The sequence below is a fragment of the Protopterus annectens genome, chromosome 1.part1 (genome assembly GCF_019279795.1).
Source record: "Protopterus annectens isolate FY-2018-M chromosome 1.part1, PAN1.0, whole genome shotgun sequence".
NCBI lineage: Eukaryota > Metazoa > Chordata > Ceratodontiformes > Protopteridae > Protopterus > Protopterus annectens.
Window position 1 is genome coordinate 506,020,861 of NC_056726.1, and position 24,205 is coordinate 506,045,065.

General features: G+C 42.7%; 1 protein-coding gene across 1 annotated transcript in view; it reads right to left on the reverse strand.

Annotated features, from left to right (window-relative positions):
• AHI1 (Abelson helper integration site 1) overlaps positions 1-24,205 on the reverse strand; it is a 2,471,520-nt gene that overhangs the window by 819,617 nt on the left and 1,627,698 nt on the right. Inside the window, exon 16 of the mRNA XM_044087109.1 lies at positions 1,689-1,829. Within this exon, the coding sequence (XP_043943044.1) occupies positions 1,689-1,829 (141 nt within the window). The remainder of the gene's footprint in view (positions 1-1,688; positions 1,830-24,205) is intronic.

The following is a 24,205-nucleotide window of genomic DNA, read 5'->3' on the forward strand; positions in this document are numbered from 1 at the left end:
TCCTCCCTTCTGTGGAGACTAGCTGACTAAATCTCCTGTTGCCACAGTAAAATATGAACAGGTAGGACTAGAGTGCATGGTGGTAGGGCAATGGAAAGCAGCAATTTAAGTAGCAAACATCCATGGTGGTGGTTTTCCAAACTGGTGCAAGGAGGGAGAACCTTGCCCTCATTCCTCCTTGCTGAATCAGTGAATGTCAGTCCCACAAGCAGTAAAAGCTGCTGCTGGGAGACCTGGGTTCTTATAGGCTTGAGTTTCCTTGCTTGGAAGGAAGGTCTTTTCTTACCTCAGTGTAGCTGAGCCTAAGATTGTCCAGTTTTTTGAGGATATGATTCTTACTACCTCTTCAAAAGGTCCTCAAGATGATTGTATCTCTGTTGTACAGCAGAAAAACATGGACCAGTTCCAACTTCTTTTTCTTCAGCTTCAAGACAAAATGTTGAACACATTTACGGAAGAGCTGTGGCCATAAGAATGAGGAATTCAACATTGTAGTCTACAGCTCATTGTGCAAACAGGATGAATGCAACCAAGCACAGTGGTGTAAGATGACAATGAATACCATGGTATGGACACAAAGGTAACATACATCATACATGGATCACAGCACTTGCCTACAAACCTTCAGCAAGTCCTGAAATTTTATTATGAGCTGCTTCCTAGTCTCTGACTCTGGGTAAGACTCTAAAAGAGCCAGGATATCTCACAATAACTTTCTCAATAACATGTCATGTGCCAATCATAATATGAGGCATGCAAACCCAGGATTACACAGAATATGTCTTCCTATCAAAGTGATCTGGCCTCTTGGATTCTTAACCTGCAGACAGCTCACTAAATGCTTCATTAGTCTTCTGCCATCCATGGGTTGCCAATCTATTGCTGACACTGCAGCTTTGGGATGATGTCCAGCTTTTAGGAGATTGGTATTTCCTTACGCAAGGGCCATAACAAATATGAAGCATTCCTGACATTATGAAACTTGATAAACACAGAAATGGACTTAAGCAAAGCAGCAACAATTGCTACGCAAAAGACTAGGTAAATAATGCAGAAATTACAAAGACACCCTCCCAAAACAGAAAAATAAATCCGTTAATAGTTGATTTATATTCCACATGCAATAAGTGGCCAGAAAAAAACTGAAGAAGGAACACCCATTTCTTTTTCTGACAATCCTCTGTCAATGTGCTTACATTGGGATGATAAAGATAAAGAGCATCTTTCTAGACTATGACTGCTTTGTAATGTAAAACCAAAATGATGACTGGAGGAGTTTGATATGTTTGGACTGCTGACTGAACACGCATCCAATGAGTTTTAATTAATCTCAGCACAAATGTTCTGATATGTTTTGAATCTGTCAACTTGCACTACAATGTCGCATATCAAGCTAAGTACCTATTATCAACAGATGACTATACTACAGTAGGCAGTCAATAATATAAGATTGTTAATACAACTCTTACAAGAAACAGCACTGATACAGTACTCCAGAATTATATGCCCAATGGCCAAATCTATAAAATTCTTCAGGTGTATATTTGTAAAACTTTAAACTGTGGGAAAAAGAAATCAGATGAAAGTTCTTTGAAGATTAACACCTCAGGGCCACTATTTTGTAAACAAAATCTGTAACAGAAGCTTACAGTATCGGTATCTTATTATGAATGCATAAAGAAACCAACCTTTATGATCATATAGGTACACAAGTATTGGCTGATTTTGTCCAAAGGCACAGAAGGCCACCATGTGTTCATGGGGGTGAAAGGCAATATCACGTAGCGGGGTCGAGTAACAAAGATCATAATACATTGCCACCTGGTCCCCTGAAAGATAAATTAAGTAGAAAAGATTCAGAACATGTGATGAGAAACATATACCATCGGACCAACTGCTTTAACAGTAACCGTACATGAAAAACACAGTACTTGGAAAAAATTAAACTTAATGGGATCAATTTATATTGTAGACTTTCATACCTGAAGCCTTTTTATGTGCAACAGATCTGTTTAATGGTTACATAATGCTTAGAAAAAAATATACATGAAGAGATACCTTAAAAGAAGTGTTAACAGCAGCTAATAAACAAATGTCGGTGTTCTTTGCCTCCATCTAGTGTTGATATAAATTTCCAAACAGCACCCACAGTTCCAGCTCAACCCCTTATGAGTCTCACTCCTGGCTTCAGTAACAATAGGTTTGCACCAGTCCTTCTAAAGCACTGATATACATTTTACAGAAGAAATAATCCTTTGCCTTTAAATGCAGAACCCACAAGAGATGTTTTAAAGCATGAAATGTAAGAAAAATATTGTGAACTGAACTCTTGACTGAATTAACACAGAACTACATACCAAAAGGGAAAAAAAGTCATCGAGGGGTACACAGGCTGTGTAACTGCTGAAGCTGAAACATTTAAGCATCTCATTCAATGGTACTTTGCTTACTTGCTAGCAAGTACTAGCACAGTTAATAAATTCAAAGGGCAACATTCTAAGCAGTATTTCTAGGAACTCTAGGTGGTGAAAAAATACAGAAGCAGTTTATTTAGGTGAGCCTTTGCAAAACTTCTCTTGTCCTGGAATTACAAATCTAGTTTGTAATGCATGACAAATGTGGAAAGTACTTGCCAACAGGTTCTTGTATATTTATGCAGAAACTTTTAAAAAGGGCTCTTGAAATAGCTGCTCTCCTAGCACAGTGTATCTTCACCACATACAGTGTTTTTCCAAACTAATAGCAAAAAAAAAGTTTCCTACCTGTGTAGGATACTTTAGCAAAGAAAACAACCGACTCCGAAAAACATTTATTTCAAGATAATATACTTATTTAATTTTATTTTACAGATAATTGGATTTAACACCAACAGGCAATTCTCAGCAGTAAACTAGAGGGAATGGAAAATGTACAACAGCTTAGGATGCAATACACTGTAGCAACACAAAATATTAAGAACACAACCACTGTTTAAACAAACTGGGTAGTAAATAAAAATACACAGAGGAGATTCAAAACAGAAGACTACACAAGAAAATAACAGACACTTTCCTATCTGAAATTTTAGGAAATCCTTTGACAGACCATCTTGGAGAGAGAGAGAGAGAGAGACAGAGAGAGATGTAAACAAGTATTTTTAATGTCATTTTTATTTTTTTCACAAAGCGCAACAAAACAGTCATGTCAAGATAAAGCAAGTTTTACATTTACACACAAAGATATTGTGTAAACATAGTTGTTTGTCTCCATATACTTATACATACAACACCATTTTACTTAAGAAACAGGCAGTTCAGATCAATACATTGTGATCTCTTGTTTTCTCATCTCCCCATACTCTTTCATGTCCTCCTACTACCTTTTTCCATCACCGCGTGCATTCTATGCGTACCTCTCAACCCCTTAGTGCAAGAAATTTGGACAAAGTCAAAAATAATAGGTAGGTAACAAAGCCCAGAAACAGGGACAGATTTTCATTATTGCTCTTATAAACTTAGAAAGTTGTTAGAATGACATGACTTGTGTTAGCATGCATTTTTCTGAAAGATATGAAGTCTGAAACTTAAGACATATGTCATTATTCACTAACATCCATTCTCAGTGATTTGCTACAAAACCATAATTTTTATGACGAAAAGATCAAAAATATGAGGAAAAAAATCTGATCATTCTGCAAAAATCTGGCCAGTTGAGAGGTATAGGTCCATAACCTTCCTTCTCCGTCCCTTGTTCCACCCTTCCCTCACTTCCCTTGCCAATACTCTGCCCTCTGTTGCAGCCTCCTCCTCGACATTGTTATGATGGTCATAACCCCAGTTGCAGATGTTCTTATTCTCCTGATATTTCCAACTGCCTTATACCCAATATCTTGGGTGTTGGGTCCAGTAATATCCTTATACTGTACTGGTCCTCCTATCTTCTACATTCCTTTACTTTTTTCTCCCTATTCTCCATTTCACTTCTTTATTATGTTCCTTAGGGTACTGATATTGTTGACACTACGGTTTTTGAGCTGCACCTGATTTCCCTGTCCAGTTGGTAACTACTGCAGCTTGAACTGATTATTAGTATTTGTTGTCTAATTCTCTTTTCTGTTTAGGTCATGGATTGTGTCCAATCCAAACGAGCATAACTCCCAGCTATTTTGAAACTTCTTTTCATACTCTTCTATCACTCTCTCTCCCAAACTGTTTTGCCCAATCATATTCACAAAACATGTGCATTATTCTTGCCTTTTTCAGTAGTGCATCTCCAACATTTTCCATGGTCTATTCCAACCACATTTTCTTTCTTTGAAGGCATAAGATACTACCTGTGTAGTGTTCTCATTTGGATAACCCACCACTTAGTTATATCTGAACCTTTTGCCATTTTCCATACTTCCTCCCGCTACTTGTCTTACGGCTTTCTAACATTTTCTTTCTTCCTAGTCTTCCTAGATTTCAGCAGTTCTCTTTCCTCCCCCTTTCCTGCCTGATACCTTTATAGATTAGTGCACTGCATCTTTGTCCTTTGCAATTTGCCCATTTCTTTATCCACAGTTGTTCTCCCTTAGCCATCGCTACTTTCAGCTTTCTAATGATTTTCTTTATTTTTCTCAACACTTCTTTACTTCTGATTTTTTCCCACCAACCTCCTTGTGGATGTTTCCAGATTCCATCCAATTCTTGTCACTTTCTTAACTGTTACATCTCCTTTTTGGTTTCTCTGGAGGATCTGACCCAATTTGCTCTATGGTTTTTCAGCACTATTCTTATCTCCTCCCATCTTTCTTTGCCCCACTCTTTCTCTCCCATATCCCTCCTTCAAGCCCCATTACTTCTTCTGGTGTCATTTTTAGCCTTATTTGATTTAGAGCTAATTGAATTTGTTCATTTAAGGTCTCCCTTCTGTTTGCCCTTCTTTCCCTTAGGTTCACAGGGGTGTACTAGGCTAACTACCACTGAGGTCTTTTTAAGCCTAGCCATGCATCCCAAATCTCTTACAGGTTCTGGTATCTTTAGTAAGTGTAAGCAGGGGCTTAGGAGATTAATTATTTTAAAACATAGGCTTGAGAAATGAACCATTTACAGGCTGCCGGTATCCATCAGAGACAGAAGTTCCAAACAAGGGATGAATTTTCTGCTCCCATCCAAATGTCCAAGTTACACCTGAATTGAGTTAGGGAGGAACTCTGCTTCACATGGATGGGGAGCCTGTTCCAGGGAAGGGGTTGTCTCTGGGACATTAACTTGCCTCTCAAGCAGGTCCTGTTTATACCGCAGACAAGATTTAACTCTTTAGAATGGGTAATTATGGTGCTGTTTGTCTTGCAGGTATACAGGAAGTCCATCAGAATTGGGTCTGATGAGGCACTGGGTCTGATGAGGCAGAGATCTCTCCTCAGCAGCCTATAGGAGACAGAATGCATGGATAAGGCTTTGAGGCCATCTGCACAAGACATGTTATTTACACCCTGTAGTCTTTTAGCAAGTAACCTCTGTGAACTTTCCAATTGTTGGATGTGCCTAGTTGTTTTCATACCAAAGGGGGCATTGTAGCATTATTCTTACCTCCTCCTACCTTCCATCTTTCTTTGCCCCACTCTTTCTACTCCCATATTCCATCTTCAAGCCCCCTTACCATTCTGTGCAATGTTTGCCTCCATTCCCATGCTTAACATTTTGCCTGATTTCCTTAACCACTGGTTAATGGTGTATATTACTGAAATTCAAAAAATCCTCTAAGCAGTACATGGCAGTTGCACACTTCAAGCAAGCACTAGCATAGTCTCTTCATAAAAACTTGGTTTATTTTGAGTAAAATAAGGTAAGCGCTTTCACAAATCCAAAGTTTGCTTCATCAGACCATATTGCATAACATCACATGAAAAGCGTTAATACTTTATTCCATGCTCATAAATTTAAACAAGACAGTGACTCTCACATATTCTCATGACATCATCTGAACATTTAAAGTCATAACAAGAAAATAAGAAATATAAAAATATACTAGTGATTATAAATGTATATACTATAAACATATCAAAAAAATAAACCCAAAACATATACTATCACAATAAAACATTCTTTAAACAGAATTTATATCATTACATTGCCTATTTCTTCAACTTTCTGTTTTTAAGCATTGGTGTAATGACAATATGGTCATTTAACCCGTTCCCTAAATGTGCTCTAAGATTAGTAATCCATTTTAACTCTCTCTCGCTTCTGTTTTGTTAAATTACCCATCCTATCATTATCTTTGACTTCTAACACACTAAATCTAAACTGATGTTCTGTCCCATGTAAGTTAGAAGTAATTAAAGATGATGATGCCCCTACCCACATCTACCCTTGGGTACCCAAGTGTGTTGGTTTGCTGCTTTCCTTCCAGCTCTTGTTTCATCTTTTTTTTTTTTTCGCTACTGATGGTGTTTCCCTTAATGCTTTTCATGGTGCCCTTTCTTTTTAGTCCATTAATTACTTTCTCGTTCCCTCCTATACTTCTTATTCTCCCAACCCTAGCTTTCTATTTTCCTTTGGTGTTTAGCACGTTGTTAACTTTCCACTTACTCAGCTTCTTGTGTTTACCCCAACCAGATCTTTGCATTCTTGTATCAGTTCTCTTTGCTGGTATAACTAAGTATTACACATTTGTTAAATTTGTGCCCTTATTTAATATTTCCTTGGTCCCTGTTGGATTTCCTCGGCTTCATGCCTACTTTTGTATCTCTAATTTTATCTCATTATGTCCTTTTAGCCATGTGTGTTCTTGTTTACAATAATCTATCCTGTTCCTGCTGATAAGGAAGAATATGAACTGTGTCAGGGGATGGGGGTGCTGTGTGTGAATGAGGTCATTTGACCATTACAGCAAATTCCTGTGTTAAACTGCAAACCCAGATGTTTTGAAAGGCTGTTTGGGAATACATAGCAGATCTTTCTGGCACCCCACTCAAAGATGTTACCCCTCTCCTCGACACTGCTGCTTGTGTCACTTGACTACCACCTGCATTACTTTCAGTAATTTCTTAGGGATGAAAATGTTTTTAGAGTGATTGATAAGAATACTATGAACACTATCATTTATAAAGTTACCAGTTTTATTTATGACTTGCAGACGTCTAGAGTAGAGGGGGCAAGAGGGAGGAAGCAAATACTGCAACAGTGAAGAGTAGGACAACTACCGTTATTGCAAGATTTTACATAACTGTATCTTGTCCTTCCATATCACTGTTGCAGTATTCATAACCTAAGGGAGAAAACAAAAGGTGAAGAGGAAGCCTGGGAGGAGGACATCACAGAAGAGCCCACCAAAAACCCATATAGGACAGCTCTTGGCAAAGCCAGGTCTGGCCCTGGAAATAACATCCAACTTGTAATGCTTAGTGAAAGTATGAACAGAGGACCAATTAGTAGCCGCAAGGATGGAAATGATATCCAGCCTCTTGAAAAAACACCAGAGAAGGACACAGTCCTAGTAGAATGAGCCTTTACTGATGAGGAAAGACCTTTGCCATGAAAAGAATGATAAAAAGAAATGGCCTTACAAATCCAGGCATAGATGGTTTGTTTAGAAACAGCCAAACCCATAGACCTGGGATGAGAGGAAACAGAAGGCTGCTCAGATTTGCAAATAACTTTAGTTTTGTCCAAATAAAATCTGAGCTGTCTGTGCAAATCCAAGGTATAAATAACCTTTTTCACTGTGGAGAAAGGAAAAAAAGAGGGAATGTGAATGGACAGATTAAGGGAAATCTTATTAACCACCTTGGGCATAAAAAAAAAGGATTAGTATGAAGAGACAGCATTTCTCTGTGGAAAACTAGGAAAGGAAGAATGACCATGAGAGCTTGATGTTCAGAGACACTCTTGGCTGAAGTTACACCCAAAAGGAAAAACGGTCTTCTGAGTACAATACTGTAAGGAAGCTGAAGAATCAAACTCAAAAGCAGCCCAAGTCAATTTTCCATCCACAAGACTGAGGTCCCTAAGAAGGTAGAATGGCCTTCCTGGGAGGTCTGACATGAAGGACACTTTTAAGAAATTGCTTTACATCAAATCTAGATGCCTAAGAAGGATGGAAGGGCAGTCAAGTATAAACTGCTGACAGGTGAGGTTTAACTGTAGAATATACTAACCCAGCATGCAGCAGATCACACAAATAAGAGAGAGAACCAGAGAAACCTCAACAAATAGGAGATCTTGATGGCAAGAGATGCACCAGGCAAAAAATATTTTCCATCTGGACATATATGATTTCCTGTTAGTGAGTTTCCTAGCCTCCTGTAAAACCTTAAGCCCGTTCTCAGAAAAAAGGTGCCTGAGAGGGATAAAAATCCTATCATCCACAGTGTCTGTTGAAGAATGGACAAGTGCAGATGGATAAGAGACTTCTTGTCTTATGTGAGAAGATCCACCCAGTGAGGTAACTTGTGGTGCTTGCCTCTAGCCAAGTGAGAAAGAAGGGGGAACCAATGCTATCTAGCAAGATTTTGGGAGAGTCCTGCTTGATCTTGTGCAAACCTTGTGGTAAGAGAAGAAGGTGAGGAAAGGATTATAGAACTATCCCCTTCCAAGGAAAAGACAGGGCATCCACTTACAAAGCCAGAGGACATGGGACTCTGGACCAGAATAGAAGAAGTTGACTGTTCAGAGCACTGGCAAAAAAATCTACAATGTCTTGGAGCACATCTCTGTGAAGCATCCATTTTTGAGCTTGTGTGCTGGACCTGCTCAAACAGTCTGCAACTAGATTGTGCTCTGAGAGAATGTAAACTGCCTGAAGAGTCACTTGATAGTGGACAGCTAAATCTCAGACCTGAAGAGTCAGTCTCCAAAGAAGACAGGACCTTGTACCCTCTTGTTTGCTGACATGCCACATCACTGTCGTATTGTCTGTGAAAATTTTGAGGGGCCCAGGATGAAAGCAGGAGTGCAAAGCCTGAAGGGGCAAAAGCAGAGCCCTCATCTCCTTTATACTGATGTGATCCAACCTCTGAAGAAGAGGCCAGAGACCCTAAACTTTGAGGGGGGAGAAGGAGGCCTCCCATCCCCTGTCTGCGGCATCTGTAAAGAACTCTTGAGTCGGGACTGGAGCTCAGAAAGAAAGCCCCGGGTTAACAGGAAGTTGATGAACCCACCACTGAAACTCGAGCTTCAGACAGGGAATGTGTAGTACTAGGAAGTCCAAGGGATGGCAATGTTGGAGCCACACTAACTTGAGGTACCACTGAAGCTTTCCCATGTGCAGCCTTGTAGAAGGAAGCATGGGAATGGTGGAAGCCATGAACCCAAGAACCCTGAGAAAGTCCCTGTCTGTGACTGAAGCTAGGAGATGTAAAAGACAGTGAGAGACAGGGCCTTGTGAGTAGTCAGAGATGTCAGCATGGGGAATGCTCTGGAGTCAGTAACTGAGGAAAATATTATCCTGAGAAAGTGATAGAGATGATTTCTGGAAGCTTATGGTGAACTCCAGACTATGTAACAGGGAAAAAGTAAAACTGAGATCCTAAAGCACAGCACAGGGGGAAAAGCTTGAATGAGGAGATTGTCCAGATAGGGAACAATCTGAACTCCATGCATCTTGCAATAGGCAACGACAGCAGTGAGGTATTTGGTGAATACTCTTGGGCAGTAGAGAGGCCAAAGGGCAAAGCAGATAACTGAAAAAGAAAGGAAGAAACAGAAACATAAAAATTTCCTGAAAAACGGATGGATGGGGATATGAAGTTAGGCATCCCTGAGATGTACACAGACCAGAAAGGCCTGGGGTGGAAGAAGGGAAAATAATGTCTACAGAGAGACAACATCGGAAAGGAAGGAATCATGTGAAAGGTATTGAGCTGGGAAAGATCCAGAATTGGTCTCCAAGTCCCTTCCTATTGGGAGAACCAAAAACATTCTGGAATAAAACCACCTACCTTACTAGGCAAGCACAGCTTGAATGGTGCCCTGAACCAAGAGAGAATGGAGCACCTCTAGGAAGAGAGAATGCTGTTCTTGGGGAGGTTGACAGATGATAAAAAAGGAAGGAAGAGAGTTCCAAACCATCAAATATCCCTAGTGGATAACAGACAGAGCCTAAGATTCTGTTGTGATCTTAACCAATTTAGAAGACTTAGGAAAAGATGCAGGGATAAGGGAACATGGCTGAGGGAGAAAGAAGAAAGAAACTGTCAAATGGAACCTGCCTTGTCCTGAAAAGCAGTTTTCTGCGAGGTAGAAGTCTGAGTAGACTTAGCAGGAGGCACACTTCTTGAAGAAGAAGTTATGTATTCATCATAATGTTCCATCTGTGTTGTCCATTTTCATTCTTCCTCAACATATAGGCTCAGATCCGATCCTCAGATCCGAATTGGCTGCTTTTTTAAAGCTTGTGGATAGTACAAGCTCTCGAGCTCCTCCCTTACCTACAATGCAGTCCCCCTCTTTTTCCAGATCTTGTTTGCTGTCTTTTACTGCATAAAGCAATAAAATTATAGATTTAAAATGGATAATCACTATCTGAGGCTCAAACAGAAGGAAAAAGAAGTTATGTTACATTTGAATATTTGTACTTCATTTGTCTTCAACCTGTGGGTTATGGATCCGTATCGGATCCGAGCCGGCAACTTTTACTAGCATCAGCTCTGAGCTCCAAACTCCTCCCCTTACCCATAATACTCCTCCACTGCCTTCCATCCCCAGATCGAGTTTGCTGAACCTTATACTGATAATCCGACCTGAAAAATATTTCTTGTGACCTATACTGCAGCCCGTAGGCTGATCATATGCCAAGGTCCGGTGGAAGGAGGGAGGGACGGTTGAAGACAAATGAAGTACAACTACTCAGATGGAACATTATGGTGAGTACATAACTTCTTTATCTGAAGTAGTTTACTTCATTTGGTCTTCAACCGGTGGGACAGAGTCCCCAGCTACTAAACTCCTGGGAGGCCCTCATGGAAGGATATTCCGGAGCACCGTGGAACCAAAGGATGCTCTCCTTCTGGAAGTCAAATCCAATTTGCAATGTGAAATAAACATATGAGATGAGGACCAAGTAGCTGCCAAACAAATATCATCCAAAGGCACTCTAGACCAAAAGGCCGCAGACGTAGCCATAAACCTAGTGGATTGAGCTCTCACCTGTCCTGGAGGAGACATGCCTCTGTCCTTACAGACCTGCAGGATGCATGAAGAAATCCATCTGACTATAGTGGCCTTGGAGATAGGTTTCCCCAAAAAGGGTTTATAGAAGGATACAAACAATTGATCAGATTTACGGAAATTTTTTGCCCTGTGTAAAAAGAATCGTTATTGTCTATGAACATCTAACATGTGGAGTTTATACTCCATCTTGTTAGTAAAATTAGGGAAAAAAACACAGGCAAATTGTTGGTCTGATTGATATTGACTGGTGATGCCACCTTAGGAAGAAAGGATGGACTGGTTCGAAGGGAGACCCTATCTTTGTGAAAAATCATGTAAGGAATTTTGATGGACAAGGCCTGTAATTCTGAAACCCTTTTTGCAGAGGTAATAGCCACCAGAAAAGCTGTTTTCCCAAGATAAAAATTTCAGATCTATAGTTGGGGCAGGCTCGAAAGTCAGAGCGATCAAAGCTTGAAGAACCATAGTAAGGTCCCATGGGGGAACAGGATCTTTGACCAGGGGGCGTAACAAAAAGGTGCCTTTGATAAAGGCTTTACACAGTCTGGAAGAGGCTAAAGAGGCAGAATTCTCACCCACATGAAAATGAGAGATGGCAGCCAACTGAACTTTGACAGTCGAAGAACTACCTCCATGTTGAAAAATATCAGCTAGAAAATCAAGAATGGTGGAAATAGGAGCCGTGAAAGGGCCTAAACTCCTTTGAAAGGCCCAAAAGGAAAAACGTTTCCACTTGCTGTGATAAACCTTCCTGATTGGAGACTTATGAGCAGCCATCAAAATAGATCTAACTGAGGAGGATAGTCCAGGAGTCCTAGCAATCATGGGAACTGGAGCAGCCAAGCTGTGAGCTTCAGGCTGTCCAGATTTGGATGAGGCACCCCAGAAGGGTGTGAAATTAAATCCTGAATGGGATCTAGGATCCAAGGCAGAGGCAGAAGGTGAGACCAAAGGAAGAGAAGCCATACCTGGTGAGGTCAGAACGGGGCAATGAGGATCACTTTGCTCCCTAGTCGACAAGCTTTCTGTAGAACCTCAGAATGAGAGGTACTGGTGGGTAAGCATACAGAAGACCGGGAGGCCAAGCATGAACTACAGCGTCTCTGGGAGACTCCCCCGGTAGGGGGTTCAGAGCAAAAAACTTTCTGCACTTCACATTGGAAGGAGATGTGAAGAGATCGCAGCAAGGTTGATCCCACTCGCTGAAGATCTGTTCCACTACTGACAGATTCAGAGACCACTCGTAAGGCATCAGAATGGTCCGACTTAGCCTGTCCGCTAGGATGATGGACCATCCCGGAATGTGCACTGCGATAAGAAAGCGACTGGTGGAGATCTCCCATTCCCACACTCTCATGGCCTCGTGACAAAGGGGGTAAGATCTGGTCCCTCCCTGCTTGTTGATATACCAGACTACTGACATGTCGTCTGACTGAATAGCAATCGTCCCCAGAGGTAGAAAGGCATGAAGGGCCTGCAACACTAGAAGGACTGTCCTCATCTCTAGGCTTGAGCTGGGGCTGGAACAAAAGGTCGTCCCTCCAAAATATCTGGAGAGCACATCCACCATATGACAGATGACCGACAGACTCAAAGCAGTTGAATTGGACATGTCAATGGCAGTTCCAACAGGGATCATTGAACAGCTAGAGTCCACTGTAGAATTCTCATGTGCAACAGAGCACACGGGAGAAGAGTTATGGTGGCCGCCATCGAGCCTAAGGCTCTCAACACAAATTCCACCATTGGCAGATGAAAGTGGTAGATCAGGAAGACACACATCCTCAAGTTTTGAACTCTATCCGAGGTCAGGAAGATTTTGCACTGAAGAGCATCTATCCTGGCACCAATGTAGTCTATCACCTGTACAGGATCTAGGAGAGCTTTGGATGTGTTGATTGTGATCCCAAATGCAGGGCAAGAGTCAGGAAATAATCCCTGGTTTAGGAGAGTAGACACTTGGTGGGATTAGTGAGGTGCCAATCGTCCAGATATGGATAGACCTGAATCCCTAGAAGCCTCAGGTGAGCTGCTACCACTGCCATCATGTTGGTAAACACCCTGAGGGCTGTGGTGAGACCAAAGGGTAGTGCTCAAAATTGGTAACGATTGACTCCTAGCTGGAAGTGGAGGAACCTCCTGGAGTTTCTGTACATTTTCATATGATAGTAAGCATCCTGGAGGTCTAATGAGCACATCCAGTCACTCTCTTGCAGGTACAGCATGATGGACTGTAATGTGATTATCCGGAACTTCTTTTTGGCAACTGACTGGTTCAGGGTAGAGACATCCAGAATGGGCCCAAGTCCCCCATTTTCTTTGGCACCAAAAAGAACCTGGATTAGAAGCCCGATCCAGACTGATCTGGGCGGAGGGTGTCGATGGCTTGTTTTTCTAGCAGCTTGAAAATTTCCTGTGCTGCTGCCTCTCTTTGCATGGGTGGTACATCCGGGAGGTGTCTGGGAGATTTGGGGGAACCCATGAAGAGGATAGAGTATCCTCTGGATATGATTTGAAGCAGCCAGTGGTTCAATGTTATGGACTCCAATGCCACTAGGTGCAAGGATAATCGTCCCCCGACTGCCTCTAGAGTAGAACAGTTGGGCAACCCCTCAGGATTGCTGCCTGGGTCTGTCCGAGAAAGGTTCTTGAAACCCAAAGTTCCTTGGACCCTCTCTGCCTCTGGGCCGGCATCCATTCTGTCCCCCTCTGCCTCTGAGGGAAGAAAAGCCCTGAGTGTCCCGGGAATACTGTGACTTCCAGAACCACATCTTCTTTTGCCCTCTCTGGTTCTGGGAAAAGGAACTTTGAGGGTTAGAGAAGCGGATCACGAAGGCAGACAGTGTCTTTCCGTCCTTCTCACTCTGGACTAATGTCTCTTTGATGATCTTACCAACGAGTGTAGAGCCGTCATAAAAGGCATTGGCAAAGGACGCCTTGAAGGGTTCGGAAAATTGACATAACCTGATCCAGGCATTGCACCTCATGGACATGATGGACCCAGCTGCCATAGCCGCTCCTACTGCAACATGTGAAAGGAGTCGCATGGATGTGTTAGATACTGCTTTTAAAGTGACCATCCTCCTGGAGAACAAAGACTTTTCCTCCTACGACATGGACTGGGAGGGAGACTCCTCCAGCTCCTTTACCAGGTCACGTTGGAGTCTGGTGACATGGGCCAGGTAGTTTAGCACCCTAATCATAAAGGTGGCTGAAGCATAAACCCGCTTCTCTAGGCAGTCCATCTTCTGTGACTCTCAGTCAGGAGGACGGACCAAGTAAATCGCCTGAGCAAGTTCCTTCTTATTGGCTGCTGCTACCACCATGGCGTCTATGGGGGAGCCCTTGTTCTATGCGGGTCTGTCTAGGGGGGGGGGCTTAAGATCTTATCTGGTCTTTTTGGGATAGGTTCCATGGTGTCCAGTTCCTTCCATGCCCGTGAGGTGACCAGATCTACCAAAGGATCAGTGGGAGGGGACACCCAGGAAGTAGGTGGGTCTGTGCTAAAAGCCTCCAGGAACACGGATTCATCTGAAGGTTTGGGGGCAGACCAACCTCCCTGTTAGCACAGGATTTCCATGATGTCTTCAAAGAGAGATCCTCGGGAGGTGACATAGGGAAACCTTCTCCATCATCCAAGTCCGTGTCCTCAGTGAGGGACTCGGGGGAGTCCAAGTGCCTCCTCTTACATGTATGCTTGTGAGGTACCTCTCTGGTGGGGCTCTCTGGGGGGAGCTCACAAGCCAATTGCTCCTTGGGGGGGGGGGGACCCTCTGGGGCTCTTCAAGCATGGGCTGTCCCTCTGGTAAAATGATGGGGACCGTAGACAGAGCCGAGGGGGTCTGGGTGGCATTCGAGGGGGCAGTCAGGGGTCTCAATCCAGCAGAGAGAACCCTTTCTACCACATCAAATGCCAAAGGAGAGCAAACCTCCTGAGAAACCAATAAGGAGGCCGGACTCCCTGGGTCCGACGAGAGAACTGGAGCCAGGCCTCAGGTGGATGGAGCTCCGAGGGAGGGAACCTGGCCTGGCAAAGTCAGAGCCGAAGAAAAAAGTTCCACTCCCTTGGATCCGACTCCCAGGCTCTGGCTCTGAGAGCGGCTCAGATCCGAGCTGGTCAGATCAGATACGCTCCAGGCAGCTGTCGTCGAGGAAGCAGGTACCGTCAGCGCTGACCCCCTGACCAAAGCCAACCTCATATCTGAATACTCCGAACCCGAAGGTCGGATCGGAGAAGGAGATATAGGTTGGAAAATAGGAAGCAAGCCCCCCCCTCCTGAGGGAGGGGGGCTGGCAAGACCCCAATCTGGATCTGAGTACAGATAAACCTCATCATTTTATCCAGATCCATGTCAGACAAGCACCGGGTGGACCTCGACGAGGTCATGGACTCTGACCTGGCGGGTCAGGGCACTGACACCCAAGAAGCTGAACGTGTCTCCTCCAGCTCCAGGGAGAACCTCGGAAATCAGAGCCAAGGGGAGTCATGGATCCATGGTGTCTTTGTAGGTGAAGCGAGGTCCGGAGACCTTTTTCTCTTTTCCCTTGCCTTCGACTCTCTCTCCCTCTCTCTACCTCTTTTCTGCTCTGCTACCACAGGCTTTGGTACAGGAGGCTGAGTCTCAGCCTGGGAGGGCGGAGAAGCCAGAGGAAGAGAGGAAGGAGAGGTGGCCACAGCAGCTGCTATGACCGACGCTGGAGACGAGGAAACAGATTCTGAAGGGGAGAGAAGGCCTTTGAGGGTCAACTTGGCCTTCCTATCTTTAATTGCGCAGGGGTTGAAGTCCGCACATATGCTGCAGTCCACACTTAGACGGACCACACCTAAGCACAAAACACACAGAGTGTGGCCATCCACAGTGGATAATTTAAGGCCACACTCTGTGCAATGCTTGAAAACAAGCATTTCAGCCATACTATCTCAGAAGAAAGATAACTTAAGAAAAAAAGGCAGTTTCTTTCTAACTGGCGCACACACCCACTCACCACACTCGCACACAGAAAACACTGAGGAGGGAGGGGACGCTACAATCTACACAACAGTACAAACTACTCTAACTAGCCTAAAACTCTATAACTTGACCCACCAAGCAAGGAGAGGAGAAAGGGGACCTATACTAACACTATCTAACAGAATTCTGAAGAAAAAAGATACTCAAAAAGGTTTTACCCACTTGACTAAACTGGAGCTCAAGAGATCACGATGCATAAGCTATATGCTGCAAACAAGCTCTGAGGATGGAAAGCAGTGGAGGTGTATTACAGGTAAGGGGAGGTGTTTGGAGCTCGGAGCTGACGCTAGTAAAAGTTGTTGGCTCGGATCAGATATGGATCATTAACCCACAAGTTGAAGATCAAATGAAGTAAACTACTTCAGATCTGTGGTTCCCATAATAATCTCCTGTTAGAAAAATATGTATTAACATATGTGTGCAATGCTTACTCTAATAAGGGAAGATTAACACGTTTTTATTCTATATGCAGCATTAGTTTTATTTGAGACTGAAAATGTGCTTTTCTGAATTTGTGCTTTCTGACACTGCAAGATGCACTCTGACCTAGTTTGCTAGCACAGCAAAATACATGTTTATGCCTTGGAAATGTACTGGAAAGCAGGTGATTTTCTGCTAGGTCAGGAAATCAAAAGGAGAATAATAACAGTTTCTGTAGATCCATTCATTATAGACAATAAGCTCTGTTTGTGTTGATGAAAAAGTGCACAAGCTGCAAGATAGTTAGATATAAAGAACAATAAACTGCTTCAGAAATCTGTACTTGCATTGTGCTTAAATTAGCCATAGTACCTAGACTTGTAACATCACATAGCAAGAAAGTTATAATTGACCAGTGGTCATCAAGGCCATCCTGTTTACTGGAAAAATCTTTTTTAAACTTTTGAAGAGTCCGCTAGAAATATGAGAAATATCTGTAAAATAACAAAATTATGAACTGGTGATCTGCTACGTCAGTCGTAGTGGGCAATGTCTTGAAAGAAAGGTATAATAACTGTGACACTGCTTGATTTAGTCAGACAAACTCTGTAACTGCATTTTTTGTCTCCTTGCGCAAGAATAAAGTTACCTGAACTGAACCTTATGCTTTTGGTCTTTTTAAAGTATTTTTCTCTAACATCTCCCATTCTTCCAGAAAGCATCAAGAGAAAGGGGTAGGGGGCTGGATGGAGGGGCACTGAGGAAGAATCAAAATGGACAACACAGATGGAATGTTATGGTGGGTACATATCTTCTTTATCTGATGTCAATTTGCATTCATTCTTCAACACATGGGACAGAGTCCTCAGACACTTGAATGCCAGGTAGATTCTAAGGAAGGATTTTCCTGAGATTTGTTGAGCCGAAGGCTGCTCTTCCCCTAGAGACCAGATCCAGCTTGTAATGATTAATAAATGTATGGAGGATTAGCCCAAGTTGCAGCTGCACCAGTATCGTCCATGGAAATACCGAAGAAGTTGCCATGGACCTGGGTGAATGGAATCTTAAAGGTTTTGGCAAGGCCAGACCAAACTTGTTATAAACAAAGGAGATGCAATCGGTTACCCATTTTGATAAAGTTAATTTGGTAACTTGTTCTCCCAATCTTGTTTCCAAAAATGATCTGATTTTTCTAAATTTCTCTGATCTGTGAAGATAGAAACATGATTGTCTGTGGACATCTAATAAATGCAAAATGTATTTGACCTTTGTTTGATAAATCTGGAAAGAACACAGGGAGGTTAATAGATTGATTAATGTTAGAGCCTGACACCACCTTACGAAGAAAGGAAGGATTGTTTTTTTAAAGATACCCCATCCTTATGAAAAATTAAATAAGGAGGCTTAGAGAATAAGGCCTGAAGTTCTGAAACTCTCCTAGCCAATGTTATGGCTATCAGAGATAGTTTTCCAAGTTAAATATTTTAAATCTCATTTTGCAGCCAGTTCAAATGTTTTTTGAGTCAGAGCCTATAACATTAAATTCTGATCAGACGGTGGAGTAGGATCTTTAAAGGGTGGTTTGAATAAAAAGGTTCCTTTTATAAAAGCCTTACAAAGACATGAAGAAGCCAATGTGGAATCATCATCTCCAATACGGAAATTGGAAATGGCAGCTAACTGAACCTTAACCATTTAGGGACTAGCTACATCATTAAAAACAGAAGCCAAGAATTCAATACTCTTAGGAACTGGTGCTGAAGAAGGATTTATGTCTTGCTGCTGCACCCAAAAGACCAATTTTTCCATTTACTCTTGTAAATTTTTCTACTGTGAGTTTGATGGGATGAAAAAAAGAATGTGGCACACCGAGGACAACAGCTTGGGTTGTCTGGCTATCAATGGATTTGGAGAAACCATGCAGTCAACTTTAGGCCCAAGATGTCCAGGTGAGTCATGTCTGTCGGGTGAGACAGAAGGTCTAGGCTTGGATCCAGAATCCAAGGTGGGTAAACTACATGAGGCCAAAGGAAGTGAAACTAAATTTGTTGAGGCCAGTAAGGGGCAATGAGGATGACTTTGCTCTTCAATTGGGATGCTTTCTGTAGAAATATGGGGATTAATGGGATCAGGAGATAAACAGAGATGAGACCTGGGGACTAAGGAGAGAGTCTCTCAGTGACTTCCCCAGTGTGGGGATTAGGGCAAAGAACCTGCCGCACTTGTTGTTCAGGGTAGATGCAAATAGATCACAGCATAGCTGGCCCCACTGGTGAAAAATAATTTCTGCCACTTCCATGTTGACAGACCACTCATGAGGCAGTAGAATGGATCTGCTCAACTTGTCTGTGTGATGGTATCTGCATTGCTATCAGAAATTGATTGGAAGAGATTAACCATTGCCACACTCTTATCTTAAGGTTCTTCCTTCTTTGTTGATGTTCTATACTACAGACATATTATCCATTTGAATCGTAATGGTCCCGGAAGGGAGAGTCTTGGAACACCTGCAATGCTAGGATTACTGCTCTCATTTTCACTACACTGATATCCATGTTGGCCTCTTTGGGGGACCAAGTTCCTTGAAAAGTCATTCCCAAGAAATGTCCCCCCAACCGATCTGGAAAGCATCTGTGGTTACTATGGCTTTGGGCTGAGAAAGGTTGAATGGACAGACCTTGTAATATTTGATCTGAGTTAATCCAACACCAAAGGTACTTTTTGCATGCCTGAGTTATACTGGTCTTGGTGGTCATAGGTTGATATAGAGTCGATCACTGGGTTGCTAATGTCTATTGAAGAATTCTCATGTGTTATCTTGCTACTGGAACTAGAACTATCACTGTAGACATTGAACCCAAGGTTTATAAAATCAGTTGGGCTGACAGGAATGAGTTTTGAATTATTCTTTTTTACTTGGAAACAAACAATCTGTACACTTGGCAAAGGGACAGCAGCTGTCATTGGTGTTGTGTTGAATAAGCTCCATATGAATTCTAATGTTTGCATTGGATGTAGTTCAAATTTGTTGTGGTTCATTGTAATTCCTAGACTGGAACAAATCTGGAGTATATAGTCCTGAGCTGTTATCAGAAGATGATTAGTCAAAGTGGTTATGAGCCAGTCATCTAGATATAGAATCCCTGTAGTCTCAAGTGAGCTGCTACTATTGCCATACATTTGGTGAACATCCTGGGGGCTATGATGAGATCAAAGGGCAGTGCTCTGAATTAGTAATGACCGTCTCCCAGCCAAAAGCGTAGCTATATAGTACAGTTGTGTATACTTACCATAAATGTAGATGTTCGAGTGTATTCACTGTTGCAGACATTAAATTTGGGTAATCTGCTGGCAGGTTGCCCTCAGTTGGCCTGATTAAGTCTTGGGTCTTGCGTCGGTTGCTGTCCTTTCTTCCATGACGTCAGGTTGTCAGGGGTATAAAACATGCAGCTGGCGCCATTACATCAGTTTTACTTGCCCCAGATGTCAGGTGCCCCCCTAATGCGGAGCAAATAAACACAAAAACACAAAAGTATACCTCCAACTAAAAGAAAAACACCAAAAAGGCTTTTAAGCATAATAAAGGAAAGTAGAGGTACAGCCAGATAAAACTAGGGGGCTGGAGGGAGGGTAACCAGGACTGCAAGAGTGAATACACTCGAACATCTACATTTACGGTAAGTGTACACAACTGTACTATGTTCTTCGTGTTTCACTGTTGCAGTCATTACATTTGGGTAGATTCCCAAAGCTATGGTTGGGAGGAGGAGTTTATACAGCATTGGGGCAGCTATAAGGCCCTGCAAGACAGCAGTGGCAAAGCCAGCTCTGGATTTAGAGAAAATTGATAAATGATAATGTTTGGTGAAAGCATGTACAGAACTCCAGGCAGGGTTGCCACCTTTTAACAAGGGCAAAGTGGGACATGGGGGTGTGGTCAACAGGATAGGGGTGTGGCCAACATGACACTGGCCACACCCCCACCATGACATCACCAGAGTTGTTAAAGGAGATGCAGTATTATAGAGGAATGGAGCAAAAAAGAGTTTACAAACAGTTTGAAAAAGGTCAAATAGTAAATGAGGTAATGTAGGGGGCATTTTGGCCATTGAAGACTAACATTAACACAGCTTGTAGAAAATGAAATGCATTATTTTTACCACTGAACATGCCCACCACACCCCACAAGACAAAAAAGTTAACCATATTCACTGAACCAAAAACCAGTAAAATGAATGAGAATGCACAGTGGATACCATAGACCTAATTTAGCTTTTGACCACAGCAGTTAAGAAATGTATGGCACTAATTTACACAGCGCAATGATCTATTAATAAACATGCCCAACAGCAGCACTGGTCATAATCTGATTATAATGAAAACAGTAAATAAGTATGTTGAAGACATCACTAAAACACAAAATAAAAACTTTGCTACTTAGACGCAAACTACCCTGTAACATGGTTTAGCACAATCTCAAATACATTGCATTAACTTCAGAGCATCCATCCACAAAAAAAATAAATGGGAAAAAGTCCAAACATTTTAACTTTTAAAAATACTTCTTGCAAGAGAAGTAACAAACTACAATGTACAGCAGACTCCATGGGCTCCTTTTACCTCAAAACATAGCAATTAATCCAGCACAGAATAAACAGGCCCAAGTAAAAGTAACACACCCATATTCACATTACAAGCAAAACAGTACATTTTAACCTTATTAAAATGCATAATAAATTAAATGCACACATTTACAAGTATAAATGAAAACAATCTTGAAACAGCTTTGGCAAATTGGCAACGTGTACCTACTAGAATAATAAATGAATTACATTAACTGTTAACATTCCCCCTCAAAAGGTAGACTTGTACCACATAGACATGGACTTGCAGGAACAGGAAAAATTACCTAAACAGTATATCGTAACTTCCTGAAAACAGCATTATAGTGCATATTTCCATACAAAAAGTACAAACTATGCTCAAACAATACCCAGAAAAGCTACGACAATAGAAATGCATCACACTAAGTTTATATTTCACTGCCCCCAACAGAAACAAACAACTTCTATACACAGTTCAGCCTTTTAAAAGTAATGCTTCCAAATCATACCCCAAGCATAATAACAATTACATATACATTCAGGTTTTATATCTTTAAAAACTACTACTCAAAAATATCAAACTAACTACTACAGATTTAAATATTGCGTACTGCACCCACCATCTGCCTTTAAACATTAAAAAAATTAAATCACAATATATTCCCATTTTAAACTAGTACAAAAGTCTCAAAATAACCACTGCACAGATTTAAATACTACATACTACATCCCCATCTACCTCTAAACATTAAAAACTTAAATAAAGCACACTATTCCCATTTTAAATAACTAAAGCCACAAAATGCAATTATCTACTTACCACTCACAGTTATTGCTGGGCTGGGCTGGCTCCCTTGCTGGCTGGGCTGGCTGGCTGGGCTGGCTCCCTTGCTGGCTGGGCTGGCTGGCTCCCTTGCTGGCTGGGCTGGCTCCCTTGCTGGCTGGGCTGGCTGGCTGGGCTGGCTCCCTTGCTGGCTGGGCTGGCTGGCTGGGCTGGCTCCCTTGCTGACTGAGCTGGCTGGGCTGGCTCCCTTGCTGACTGGGCTGGCTGGCTGGGCTGGCTCCCTTGCTGACTGGGCTGGCTCCCTTGCTGACTGGGCTGGCTGGCTGGGCTGGCTCCCTTGCTGGCTGGGCTGGCTGGCTGGGCTGGCTCCCTTGCTGGCTGGGCTGGCTGGCTGGCTGGGCTGGCTTCAATGCTGGTGAAAAAAATCAGATCTTTTGTCGCAGCTATAGAGCTTAGTGCTCTACAGCTGCGACCTTTATGGGGCACTTCAGAAGAAGTTCCCGCCCCCTACAATGGCTGCAGCCAATTACTGTGCTGCATTACCACCCGGACCTAGCAGAGAATCCCTCTAACTGCAGGTCCGGGTGGTGACGAACTTCCGCATTGCCGTGGAAAACCGGAAGTATTTTCGCTTTTCCACGGCAATTTTAAATGCGCTGCAAGCGCAAAGGGAAAAACGGACTTTTAAAGTCCCACGCTTGGTGAGCGCGGGAAGCGGGATGAGAGCACTCAAACCGTGAGTGTCCCGCTGACAACGGGACGGGTGGCAACCATGACTCCAGGTAGCAGCATCTAGGATATCCCTGGTAGGAACACCTCTGAGAAAGGCTGCAGAAGTAGATGGAGCCCTGGTAGAGTGAGATCTGATCCCCTGGGGGATAGGTTTTCCATGGTGCTTATAGCAGAAATGAATGCAATGGCTTATCCATTTAGAAATGGTTTGTTTTGAAATAGTCTTCCCCTCTGCCCCTGCTGCAAATGCTACCAGCAATTGTTCAGATTTTCTTCCAGATTTCGTCCTGTCCAAGTAGAATCTAGGTTGTCTCTGCACATCCAAGGAATGCAGAATCCGTTCCCCTTTGTTCTGTGGATTGGGAAAGAAGGTTGGCAAATGAAAGGACTGATTAAGAGCCACACTGGAAACCACCTTGGGCATGAAGGATGGATTGGTCCTGAGAGATACCCTGTCCGCATGAAAGATGATGAAAGGCTCCATTGCCAAGGGCTTGTAATTCAGATATCCTTCTAGCTGAAGTGATTGCTAAAAGGAAGGCTGTTTTCCAAGAAAGAAATTTTAAGTCTGCAGTAGCAGCTGGCTTGAAAGGAGGTAAAGTGAGTTTCTCCAAAACAAAGTTAAGGTCCCAGGCAGGGGTAGGAACTCTCCTGGGTGGTCTCAAATTTTTTGCCCCTCTGAGATACTGCTTGAGCAGAGGATGAGAGAAGAGGGGTGGTTCTGTGTTATAATGAGCTGAAATAGCTGAGGCGTGGATGTTAACGAAGGAAAAAGACAGGCCCTTGTGAAGCATCTCAGTTAAGTATTGCAAAATCTGAGGTAAATTGGGTGCATCTGTGCTCATCCCTAAAGATTGGTTCCAGGCACAGAATATTTTCCATTTGTCAGCATAAGATTTTATAGTACTAGGTCTCCTCTTCTCCAAGATGACATCCATCAAAGGTTTGCTGAGGGATGATAAGGGTGAATTTAAGTGATTAGCCAGGCTGCAAGGTTCAATGTTGGAAGCTGAGGGTGCAGAATTTGGTTCTCCTGTTGAGACAGCAGGGAAGGGGTCTGAGGCAGGTGCCAAGGAGATATTTGTGACACACTGCACAGGAGGGGCTACCAGTGTTGGCACGGCCAGTCTGGAACAATCAGAATCATCCTTGGTTTGTCCTGTTTGACTTTTAGTAGAACTTTGGAGAGCAGAGGCAGAGGGGGAAAGGCGCAGACTGACAGGTTTTTCCAGCTGAAGGACAGTAGTGTGAATGGTAGTCCCTTGTTTTGGTGGCAGGCCTCTGCTCACCATAGGAACTCCAGGCATAGGAAGGTTATGATAGGAATCATTGTTTCTAGGCTGTGACAATGCTGACTCCATAGACTTTTTAGATACCATTGCAGTTTCCTCATATGAAGCCTTGCATATGGAATTAGAAGAATGCAGGAGGCCATGAACCCCTAGGCTTGCAGTATTTGTCTTGCAGATAGCAGGGTTTTTGTGGCCACTTGTTTGAAGTAAGTTACCAAATGAATTT